The sequence below is a fragment of the Oncorhynchus masou genome, chromosome 9 (assembly GCF_036934945.1).
Source record: "Oncorhynchus masou masou isolate Uvic2021 chromosome 9, UVic_Omas_1.1, whole genome shotgun sequence".
NCBI lineage: Eukaryota > Metazoa > Chordata > Actinopteri > Salmoniformes > Salmonidae > Oncorhynchus > Oncorhynchus masou.
Genome location: NC_088220.1, coordinates 86,761,931 through 86,774,065, shown reverse-complemented (window position 1 = coordinate 86,774,065; position 12,135 = coordinate 86,761,931). Strand labels below are relative to the sequence as shown.

General features: G+C 47.0%; 1 protein-coding gene across 1 annotated transcript in view; it reads left to right on the top strand.

The window, feature by feature from the left end:
- The window catches only part of LOC135546739 (ryanodine receptor 1-like), a 154,303-nt gene that overhangs the window by 89,440 nt on the left and 52,728 nt on the right, over nucleotides 1-12,135 (top strand). Inside the window, exons 48-56 of the mRNA XM_064975393.1 lie at nucleotides 1,261-1,431; nucleotides 1,583-1,642; nucleotides 2,906-3,040; nucleotides 3,948-4,060; nucleotides 8,069-8,165; nucleotides 8,392-8,507; nucleotides 8,923-8,974; nucleotides 9,959-10,027; nucleotides 10,468-10,567. Coding sequence (XP_064831465.1) covers nucleotides 1,261-1,431; nucleotides 1,583-1,642; nucleotides 2,906-3,040; nucleotides 3,948-4,060; nucleotides 8,069-8,165; nucleotides 8,392-8,507; nucleotides 8,923-8,974; nucleotides 9,959-10,027; nucleotides 10,468-10,567 — 913 coding nt within the window. The remainder of the gene's footprint in view (nucleotides 1-1,260; nucleotides 1,432-1,582; nucleotides 1,643-2,905; nucleotides 3,041-3,947; nucleotides 4,061-8,068; nucleotides 8,166-8,391; nucleotides 8,508-8,922; nucleotides 8,975-9,958; nucleotides 10,028-10,467; nucleotides 10,568-12,135) is intronic.

Genomic DNA, 12,135 nt, shown 5'->3' with positions numbered 1-12,135 from the left:
AGAACAGCTCTCCATTGACTAGGTAGAGCAGCTCTTCATTGACTAGGTAGAGCAGCTCTCCCTTGACTAGGTAGAGCAGCTCTCCCTTGACTAGATAGAGCAGCTCTCCCTTGACTAGGTAGAGCAGCTCTCCCTTGACTAGGTAGAGCAGCTCTCCATTGACTAGGTAGAGCAGCTCTCCATTGACTAGGTGGAGCAGCTCTCCATTGACTAGGTGGAGCAGCTCTCAATTGACTAGGTGGAGCAGCTCTCCATTGACTAGGTGGGGCAGCTCTCCATTGATGAGGTAGAGCAGCTCTCCCTTGACTAGATAGAGCAGCTCTCCATTGACTAGGTAGAGCAGCTCTCCATTGACTAGGTAGAGCAGCTTTCCATTGACTAGGTAGAGCAGCTCTTCATTGACTAGGTAGAGCAGCTCTCCATTGACGAGATAGAGCAGCTCTCCCATTGACTAGGTATAGCAGCTCTCCCATTGACTAGGTAGAGCAGCTCTCCATTGACTAGGTAGAGCAGCTCTCCATTGACTAGGTCGAGCAGCTCTCCATTGACGAGGTAGAGCAGCTCTCCAGCGGACAGATGCATAGTTAGCACTAACAGCTTCTTACATGCACAAGCTGCACTGTGGTGAGAACATAAATGATACGTTTTAGTATTGCTTAGGATTGCAAAATTCCCAGGTTTTCCCAGAATTCTGTTTGGAAGATTCCCAAAATGAGAAGGGAATTAGCAGGAAGTCCGGAATCATGGAAGCTGGAATTTTGCAACCCTAGTACTGCTGTATTTGTAGATTTTGTGTTTGACGTTAATGATTGCTTTTCTCTTTTTTTTCCTTTCCAGCATGTTGCTGTTTTGTTTCTTCCCTTAGCCTTGTTCAGTCCAATCACATTTCCCGAATCCCCCACCCCCTTTTAACATGTTTGTAACTTCAACCACTCATAATTAAAGCATATAGCAGCAATGTAGTTAGCTTTCATTTTTGTGAAGCAATGTATTTCCCTTTAGGCCACCTACCTACATCAGACAGAAATGGGGATATGTGGGTGCCTTGTCTAGTACCTTCCTAGAGTAAACATGGGCATAGAGAGCAGCCTTGGCTCGTACCTAAATAAATCAGAAATGGGGATATGGATGTACCTTGTCTAGTACCTACATCAGACTTAGAGACATAGAGGAGTGGGCAGAGATGGTATTGGCTGACCCAACTCTCTCCTCCTATAGGCTATAGATGGTACGGTCTGACCACACTCTCTCCTCCTATAGGCTGGAGGTTCTGATGTGGAGCGTACCAAGAAGAAGCGAAGGGGGGACCGCTATTCGGTGCAGACATCTCTGATCGTAGCGGCGCTGAAGAAGATGCTTCCTATTGGCCTCAATATGTGTTCCCCTGCTGACCAGGAACTGATTAACCTGGCCAAGATACGCTACAGCCTGGTAGTGACACACACACACACACACACGCGCGCGCACGCACATGCTCACACACACACACACACATACACAGAAAAACACAAACAAACACACACTCAGAGATGACACATTTTTTTGCTTTTAACTTTGATGCCTAATAACTGTCCCCTAACAGAAAGACACAGATGAGGAGGTGAGAGAGTTTCTACAGAACAACATGCATCTGCAGGGCAAGGTGAGCAGCACACCTCCAACTAGATGAGCTTTTGTGCCAAACAATACATTACCTGTATAGATACAGCACCCTTCAAAAGTTTGGACACACCTGCTCATCCAAGTAAAGAAAGAAAAAAAAATGGTTGTGTTTTTTTTTACATTGTAGAATAATAGTCAAGACATCAAAACAATAAAATAACACATATGGAATCATGTAGTAACCAAAAAAAGTGTTAATAAACAAATCAAAATATATTTTATATTTGAGATTCTTCAAAGTAGCCACCCTTTGCCTTGATGGCAGCTTTGTACACTCTTGGAATTTTCTCAACCAGCTTTACCTGGAATGCTTTTCCTACAGTCTTGAAGTGTCTGTTACTTGATCTCTGTGAAGCATTTATTTGGGCTGCAATCTGAGACTGGTAACTCTAATGAACCTATCCTCTGCAGCAGAGGTACCTCTGGGTCTTCCTTTCCTGTGGCGGTCCTCAAGAGAGCCAGTTAACTCTAATGAACCTATCCTCTGCAGCAGAGGTACCTCTGGGTCGGTCTTCCTTTCCTGTGGCGGTCCTCATGAGAGCCAGTTAACTCTAATGACCTTATCCTCTGCAGCAGAGGTACCTCTGGGTCTTCCTTTCCTGTGGCGGTCCTCATGAGAGCCAGTTGACTCTAATGAACCTATCCTCTGCAGCAGAGGTACCTCTGGGTCGGTCTTCCTTTCCTGCGGTGGTCCTTGTGAGAGCCAATTTCATCATATCACATGATGATTTTTGCAACTTGCACTTGCAGTTTTTCCACGTTGACTGACCTCCATGTCTTAAAGTAATGATGGACTGTCGTTTCTCTTTGCTTATTTGAGCTGTTCTTGCCATAATATGTACTTGGTATTTTACCAAATAGGGCTATCTTCTGTATACCACCTATCCCTTGTCACAACACAACTGATTGGCTCAAAGGCATTGAGAAGGAAAGAATTCCACAAATTAACATTTAACAAGGCACACCTGTTAAATTAAATGCATTCCAGGTGACTACCTCGTGAAGCTGGTTGAGAGAATACCAAGAGGGTGCAAAGCTGTCCCTATTTGGTAAAATATAAAATATATTTTGATTTGTTTAACACTTTTTTTTGGTTACTGCGTGATTCCATATGTGTTGTTTCAAAATTTTGTTGTCTTCACTATTATTCTACAAAAAAAATATAGAAAAAGGTTTCACTGGTACATGTGGTGTCCATGTGGTGTCCATGTGGTGTGCTTGTTGACTCTTTGGCTGTGTGTAGGTGGAGGACCCGTCAATGCGCTGGCAGATGGCGCTGTATAAGGAGACGTCAGGGAAGGCTGAGGATGCTGAGGACCCCGAGAAGGTGGTCAAGAGAGTCCAGGAGGTGTCCGCTGTCCTCTACCACATAGAGGTGGTGAGTACTGTATTCACTCTACCACATAGAGGTGGTGAGTACTGTATTCACTCTAACACATAGAGGTGGTGAGTACTGTATTCACTCTACCACATAGAGGTGGTGAGTACTGTATTCACTCTACCACATAGAGGTGGTGAATACTGTATTCACTCTACCGTATAGAGGTGGTGAGTACTGTATTCACTCTACCGCATAGAGGTGGTGAGTACTGTATTCACTCTACCACATAGAGGTGGTGAGTACTGTATTCACTCTACCACATAGAGGTGGTGAGTACTGTATTCACTCTACCACATAGAGGTGGTGAGTACTGTATTCACTCTACCACATAGAGGTGGTGAGTACTGTATTCACTCTACCACATAGAGGTGGTGAGTACTGTATTCACTCTACCACATAGAGGTGGTGAGTACTGTATTCACTCTACCACATAGAGGTGGTGAGTACTGTATTCACTCTACCACATAGAGGTGGTGAGTACTGTATTCACTCTACCACATAGAGGTGGTGAGTACTGTATTCACTCTACCACATAGAGGTGGTGAGTACTGTATTCACTCTACCACATAGAGGTGGTGAGTACTGTATTCACTCTACCACATAGAGGTGGTGAGTACTGTATTCACTCTACCACATAGAGGTGGTGAGTACTGTATTCACTCTACCACATAGAGGTGGTGAGTACTGTATTCACTCTACCACATAGAGGTGGTGAGTACTGTATTCACTCTACCACATAGAGGTGGTGAGTACTGTATTCACTCTACCACATAGAGATGGTGAGTACTGTATTCACTCTTCCACATAGAGGTGGTGAGTATTCACCTTTCACACCAGACGTTTTCACGACCATCTGTCCAGGGAAACTCTTGACCCTTGTGATAATCTCTTTATCTCTCCCCAGACGGAGCACCCGTACAAGTCTAAGAAGATGGTTTGGCACAAGCTGCTTTCTAAACAACGACGCAAAGCTGTTGTGGCCTGCTTCAGGATGTCACCCCTCTACAACATCCCCAGGTAATCACAATCAAACTCTTCACTACTGCATATCTGTGTAGTAACAGGCTACTTCACTACTGCATATCTGTGTAGTAATAGGATAGTGTGCTTCTTTTGGGGTGATTTTTAGTCTCATTTCTAAGTTATTTCTCTGTATTTTCTATTTTTCTGGGATAGATCCGCATTGACATTTGCCGAAAGAGCTATCGGATAACATTTCATGCGTAATTTCTAATCACGTAAAAAAATGTACATGTATAAAAGCCCTGATTGGAGGACTTGGAGGAGGAAAAATAGAATAAAACTATTTTTTGTCGTATGAAGGCAAGGTACATGTAATGTACAGATTAATTATATATACGGTGCATTCAGAAAGGATTCAAACCCCTTGACTTTTTCCCACGTTTTGTTACGTTACATCCTTATTCTAAAATGTATTCAATTAATGTGTTTCCTCATCAATATACACACAATACCCCATAATGACATCACAATACCCCATAATGACATCACAATACCCCATAATGACATCACAATAGCCCATAATGACAAAGTGAAAACAGGTTTTTAGAATTTGTTGTTAAAAAAAAAAACTTTTTGTTACAGCACCTTTAGCAGATATTACAGCCTCAAATCTTCTTGGGTATGACGCTACAAGCTTGGCACACCTGTATTTGGGGAGTTTCTCCCATTCTTCTCTGCAGATCCTCTCAAGCTCTGTTAGATTGGATGGGGAGCATCGCTGCACAGCTATTTTCAGGTCTCTCCAGAGATGTTCGATCGGGTTCAAGTCCGGGCTCTGGCAGGACCTTAAGGACCTTCCGAGGCTGTGTGCTTAGGGTCGTTGTCCTGTTGGAAGGTGAACCTTCACCCCCAGTCTGAGGTCCTGAGTGCTCTGGAGCAGGTTTTCATCAAGGATCTCTCTGTACTTCGCTCCGTTCATCTTTGCCTCAATTCTGACTAGTCTCCCAGTCCCTGCCGCTGAAAAACATCCCCACAACATGATGCTGCCACCACCATGCTTCACCAGGTGCCAGGTTTCCTCCTGATGTGACACTTGGCATTCAGGCCAAAAAGTTCAATCTTGGTTTCATCAGACCAGAGAGTCTTATTTCTCATGGTCTGAGAGTATTTATGTACGTCTTGGCAAACTCCAAGCGGGCTGTCATGTGCCTTTTACTGAGGTGTGGTTTCCGTCTGGCCACTCTACCATAAAGGCCTGATTGGTGGAGCGTTGCAGAGATGGTTGTCCTTCTGGAATGTTCTCCTCTCTCCATAGAGGTACTCTGGAGCTCTGTCAGAGTGACCATCGAGTTCTTGGTTACCTCCCTGACCAAGGCCCTTCTCCCTCTGATTGCTCAGTTTGGCCAGGTGGCCAGCTCTAGGAAGAGTCTTGGCAGTTCCAAACTTCTTCCATTTAATAATGATGGAGGCCACTGTGTTCTTGGGGACCTTCGATGCTGCAGACACATTTTTGGTATCTTTTCTCAGGCCTGTGCCTCGACACAATCTTCTCTTGGAGCTCTATGGACAATTCCTTCGACCTCATGGCTTGGTTTTTGCTCTGACATGCACTGTCAACTGTGGGACCTTATAGACACATGTGTGCCTTTCCAAATCATGTCCAATCATTTGAATTTACCACAGGTGGACTCCAATCAATTTGTAGAAACATCTCAAGGATGATCAATGGAAACAGGATGCACATGAGCTCAATTTCTAGTCTCATAGCAAAGGGTCTGAATACTTATGTAAATAAGGCATTTCTGTTTTTATTTTTAATACATTTTAAAACATTTCTAAAAACCTGTTTTCACTTTGTCATTATGGAGTATTGTGATGTCATTATGGAGTATTGTGTGCACTACCCAGATATTGTAAAGCACCCTTTACTTGTTATACTAGCCGACCAATCAGCTCGCTGCCGGCTCTTAGCAAACAATGTTATTTCTCTGTGAACAAATGAACAACATGCTTTCAGAATGCTTATAGAGAAGGGCACTCAACATGTACTGACTCAAATGACTGATGATTGGCTGAAAGAAATTGATAATACGAAGATGGAGGGAGCTGTAGTGTTAGGGAGCTGTAGTGTTAGGGAGCTGTAGTGTTAGGGAGCTGTAGTGTTAGGGAGCTGTAGTGTTAGGGAGCTGTAGTGTTAGGGAGCTGTAGTGTTAGGGAGCTGTAGTGTTAGGGAGCTGTAGTGTTAGGGAGCTGTAGTGTTAGGGAGCTGTAGTGTTAGGGAGTTGTAGTGTTAGGGAGCTGTACTGTTAGAGAGCTGTAGTGTTAGGGAGCTGTAGTGTTAGGGAGCTGTAGTGTTAGGGAGCTGTAGTGTTAGGGAGCTGTACTGTTAGAGAGCTGTAGTGTTAGGGAGCTGTAGTGTTAGGGAGCTGTAGTGTTAGGGAGCTGTAGTGTTAGGGAGCTGTAGTGTTAGGGAGCTGTAGTGTTAGGGAGCTGTACTGTTAGACTTTAGTATGGCCTTTGATACACTACATGATCAAAAGTATGTGGACACCTGCTCTTCGAACATTTAATTCCAAAATCACGGGCATTAATATGGAGTTGGTCCCCCCTTTGCTGCTATAACAGCCTCCACTCTTCAGGGAAGGCTTTCCACTAGATGTTGGGACATTGCTGCTACAACAGCTTCCACTCTTCTGGGAAGGCTTTCCACTAGATGTTGGAACATTGCTGCTATAACAGCCTCCACTCTTCTGGGAAGGCTTTCCACTAGATGTTGGAACATTGCTGCTATAACAGCCTCCACTCTTCTGGGAAGGCTTTCCACTAGATGTTGGAACATTGCTGCTATAACAGCCTCCACTCTCCTGGGAAGGCTTTCCACTATATGTTGGAACATTGCTGATATAACAGCCTCCACTCTTCTGGGAAGGCTTTCCACTATAGGTTGGAACATTGCTGCTATAACAGCCTCCACTCTTCTGGGAAGGCTTTCCACTAGATGTTGGAACATTGCTATGGGGACTTGCTTCCATTCAGTCACAAGAGCATTAATGAGGTCGGGCACTGATGTTGGGTGATTAGGTCTGGCTCGCAGTCGGCGTTCCAATTCATCCCTAAGGCGTTTGATGGTGTTGAGGTCAAGGCTCTGCAGGCCTGCCAAGTTCTTCCACAATGATCTCAACAAACCATTTCTGTATGGACCTCGCTTTGTGGGGGCATTGTCATGCTGAAACAGGAAAGGACCTTCCCCAAACTGTTTACACAAAGTTGGAAGCACAGAATCATCTAGAATGTTGTCAGGTCAGAGTCCAGGAGGTACAGGGTGGCAGGAAGGCTCGAGGTCTAGGCAGGCAGAATGGTCAGGGCAGGCAAGGGTCAAAAAACGAGAGGACTAGAAAAATCGAGATAAGGAAAAAGCAGGAGCACGTAAAAAACAAGCTGGTTGACTTGACAAGACGAACTGGCAACAGACAATCAGAGAACACAGGAATAAATACCCAGGGACTAATTAGGAAAACAGGGGACAGCTGGAGATGGGTGGAGACAATAACAAAGACAGGTGAACCAGATCAGGGCGTGACAGAACTGACTTGTTGGAAAGGTGGCATCGTTGAAAGTCACTGCGATCTTCAGTAAGGGCCATTCTACTGCCAATGTTTGTCTAAGGAGATTGCATGGCTGTGTGCTTGATTTTATACACCTGTCAGCAACAACGGGTGTGGCTGAAGCAGCCGAATCCACTCATTTGAAGGGGTGTCCACATACTTACGTATATATAGTGTATCATGGGCGGCAGGGTAGCCTAGTGGTTAGAGCGTTGGACTAGTAACCGAAAGGTTGCAAGTTCGAATCCCCGAGCTGACAAGGTACAAATCTGTCGTTCTGCCCCTGAACAGGCAGTTAACCCACTGTTCCCAGGCCGTCATTGTAAATAAGAATGTGTTCTTAACTGACTTGCCTAGCTAAATAAAGGTAAAAAAATTTAAAAAATCATGATTTTTGTGTCGCCGCTTGGTATGCGATGTAACTTCCTTCGTCGGCACTTCCTGTTCTCTCCAACAGGCACCGGGGGTCCAACATGTTTCTGAATGGGTACAAGAGGAACTGGCTACAGACTGAAGGATACCAGTTTGAAGACCGTATGATCGACGACTTGTCTGTAAGGGCTTTTCTCCTCGGCTGTGTAGTTTTAGCAGCACAAATTCCGTAGGATAGATAGTGTAATTGTATACTAGTATATACTGTATTATCGCCATATTTGTGAGTCTTCAGCAACTTTCTGTAAGGATTTTTGTGTTTCGCTGTGTGTGTGTGTCTGTGTGTGTGTGTGTGTGTGTGTGTGTGTGTGTGTGTGTGTGTGTGTGTGTGTGTGTGTGTGTGTGTAGAAAGCCATGGAGGAGGAGGAGCTGGGAGAAGAGGCAGAGGAAGAGGCAGAAACTAAACCTGACCCTCTGCATCAGCTCATCCTACACTTCAGCCGGACCGCTCTCACAGAGAAGAGGTGAGGCCACCTCCCTCCCTCCCTCCCTCCCTCCCTCCCTCCCTCCCTCCCTCCCTCCCTCCCTCCCTCCCTAACACTCTCATCCCCTTCTCTCAACCTGTCACTACAAACGGAGACAAGGGAGAGGAGGAGGAGCGTATCTGTTGTTGACCTAACATAATTAAAACAATTATTTCATATCCCAATGACTTCTGTAAAACGGTCAAACCTTCTGTATGTAAAACAGTCAAACCTTCTGTATGTAAAACAGTCAAACCTTCTGTATGTAAAACAGTCAAACCTTCTGTATGTAAAACAGTCAAACCTTCTGTATGTAAAACAGTCAAACCTTCTGTATGTAAAACAGTCAACCCTTCACGTTTTTCTCAGTTTGTTTTGGTGGCTAAACCTTGTCGTGTTTTCTCTGTTGTTGCAGCAAACTGGAAGTAGACTACTTATACATGGCTTATGCTGACATTATGGCCAAGGTAACGTGGTCCCCTACTAGATTTGAACATGATCTCATGTTGTGTTAGACGTGCTGGTCCCCTACTAGATTTGAACATGATCTCATGTTGTGTTAGACGTGCTGGTCCCCTACTAGATTTGAACATGATCTCATGTTGTGTTAGACGTGCTGGTCCCCTACTAGATTTGAACATGATCTCATGTTGTGTTAGACATGCTGCTAACTCTCCACCTTCTCTCCTACTTATATTTCTCTCTTATTCACTCTTTCCTTCTCTCACCCTTCTCCCCGCTCTCTCTCCCCCCACTCTCCCTTCTCCCCACTCTCTCTCTCCCCACTCTCTCTCCCCCCACTCTCCCTTCTCCCCGCTCTCTCTCCCCGCTCTCTCTCCCCACTCTCTCTCTCCCCTCTCTCTCTCCCCTCTCCCTTCTCCCCGCTCCCTCTCTCCCCACTCTCCCTTCTCCCCGCTCCCTCTCTCCCCACTCTCCCTTCTCCCCTCTCCCTTCTCCCCACTCTCTCTCTCCCCACTCTCCCTTCTCCCCGCTCTCTCTCCCCGCTCTCTCTCCCCACTCTCTCTCTCCCCTCTCTCTCTCCCCTCTCCCTTCTCCCCGCTCCCTCTCTCCCCACTCTCCCTTCTCCCCGCTCCCTCTCTCCCCACTCTCTCTCCCCCCACTCTCCCTTCTCCCCGCTCTCTCTCCCCACTCTCTCTCTCCCCTCTCCCTTCTCCCCGCTCCCTCTCTCCCCACTCTCTCTCTCCCCCTCTCCCTTCTCCCCACTCTCTCTCTCCCCACTCTCCCTTCTCCCCACTCTCTCTCTCCCCACTCTCCCCACTCTCTCTCTCCCCACTCTTCCTTCTCCCCACTCTCTCTCTCCCCTCTCTCTTCTCCCCCTCTCACTTCTCCCCCTCTTCCTTCTCCCCCCTCTCACTTCTCCCTTCTCCACCCTCTCACTTCTCCCCTCTCCCTTCTCCCCTCTCTCTCTTTCTCTCCCCTTCTCTCTCCAGAGTTGCCACATTGGTGAGGAGGAGGAGGGGGAAGAGGAGGAGGCCTTTGAAGTGACCCAGACTGAGATGGTATGATGGGGTGGTGGGGGGGGGACGGGCAGCAGAGCCGGTTACTCTCTCACACAACTGCCCCGGTGTGTGTGTGTGTGTGTGTGTGTGTGTGTGTGTGTGTGTGTGTGTGTGTGTGTGTGTGTGTGTGTGTGTGTGTGTGTGTGTGTGTGTGTGTGTGTGTGTGTGTGTCTCTGTTTTGGAATATAATAACACTCTGTGTTTCTTCAGTGCACGTAGATGCTGCAATGAAAGACAACCAAACAGGAACATAGAAAAAATACAACTATTTGTTCTGTAAGAAGGATAATAACTACTATCACTAATAAACTCTGTGTCTTAATGTGTGAGTGAGTGTGTGTGTGTGTCCGTCCATGCGTGCTGTGTGAGAGAGCAGAGAGAGAGGGGGACCGACCTGGTCGACAGAGTTACAACCTGTCTCCTGTCTGTCTGTCTGTCAGGAGAAGGAGATGGAGAAGCAGAGGCTCCTGTATCAACAGTCCCGGCTCCACAACAGAGGAGCTGCAGAGATGGTGCTGCAGATGATCAGTGCCTGCAGAGGTACAGGGCTCAGACACACACCCAGAACAGACCCACTTACCCAGACCAGACCCACTTACCCAGACCAGACCCAGAACAGACCCACTTACCCAGACCAGACCCACTTACCCAGACCAGACCCAGAACAGACCCAGAACAGACCCACTTACCCAGACCAGACCCAGAACAGACCCACTTACCCAGACCAGACCCAGAACAGACCCACTTACCCAGACCAGACCCAGAACAGACCCACTTACCCAGACCAGACCCTGAACAGACCCACTTACCCAGACCAGACCCAGAACAGACCCACTTACCCAGACCAGACCCACTTACCCAGACCAGACCCACTTACCCAGACCAGACCCAGAACAGACCCACTTACCCAGACCAGACCCAAAACAGACCCACTTACCCAGACCAGACCCAGAACAGACCCACTTACCCAGACCAGACCCAGAACAGACCCACTTACCCAGACCAGACCCACTTACCCAGACCAGACCCAGAACAGACCCACTTACCCAGACCAGACCCAGAACCGAATTACTTACCCAGACCAGACCCAGAACAGACCCTACTTACCCAAACCAAACCCAGAACAGACCCACTTACCCAGACCAGACCCAGAATAGACCCACTTACCCAGACCAGACCCAGAATAGACCCACTTACCCAGACCCAGAACAGACCCACTTACCCAGACCAGACCCAGAACAGACCCACTTACCCAGACCAGACCCAGAACCGACTTACTTACCCAAACCAAACCCAGAACAGACCCACTTACCCAGACCAGACCCAGAACAGACCCACTTACCCAGACCAGACCCAGAATAGACCCACTTACCCAGACCAGACCCAGAACAGACAGACTTACCCAGACCAGACCCAGAACAGGCCCACTTACCCAGACCAGACCCAGAACAGACCCACTTACCCAGACCAGACCCAGAACAGACCCACTTACTCAGAAAAGTTCCAGACCAGACAGACTTACCCAGACCAGACCCAGAACAGGCCCACTTACCCAGACCAGACCCAGAACAGGCCCAGAGTTGTATCAACAGAGTCCCAGACTTGTATTAGCACCTGTTTGTAAAGATGGTGAGGATACTAACAGTACTTTGGGCCTGTGGAGGACTGTTGGCAGTATGTACACTACATTAGAGGGCTGTTGGTAGTGTGTACACTACATTAGAGGGCTGTTGGCAGTATGTACACTACATTAGAGGGCTGTTGGCCGTGTGTACACTACATTAGAGGGCTTTTGGCCGTGTGTACACTACATTAGAGGGCTGTTGGTAGTGTGTACACTACATTAGAGGGCTGTTGTCAGTGTGTACACTACATTAGAGGGCTGTTGTCAGTGTGTACACTACATTAGAGGGCTGTTGTCAGTGTGTACACTACATTAGAGGGCTGTTGGCAGTATGTACACTACATTAGAGGGCTGTTGGCAGTGTGTACACTACATTAGAGGGCTTTTGGCTGTGTGTACACTACATTAGAGGGCTGTTGTCAGTGTGTACACTACATTAGAGGGCTGTTGGCAGTATGTACACTACATTAGAGGGCTGTTGGCA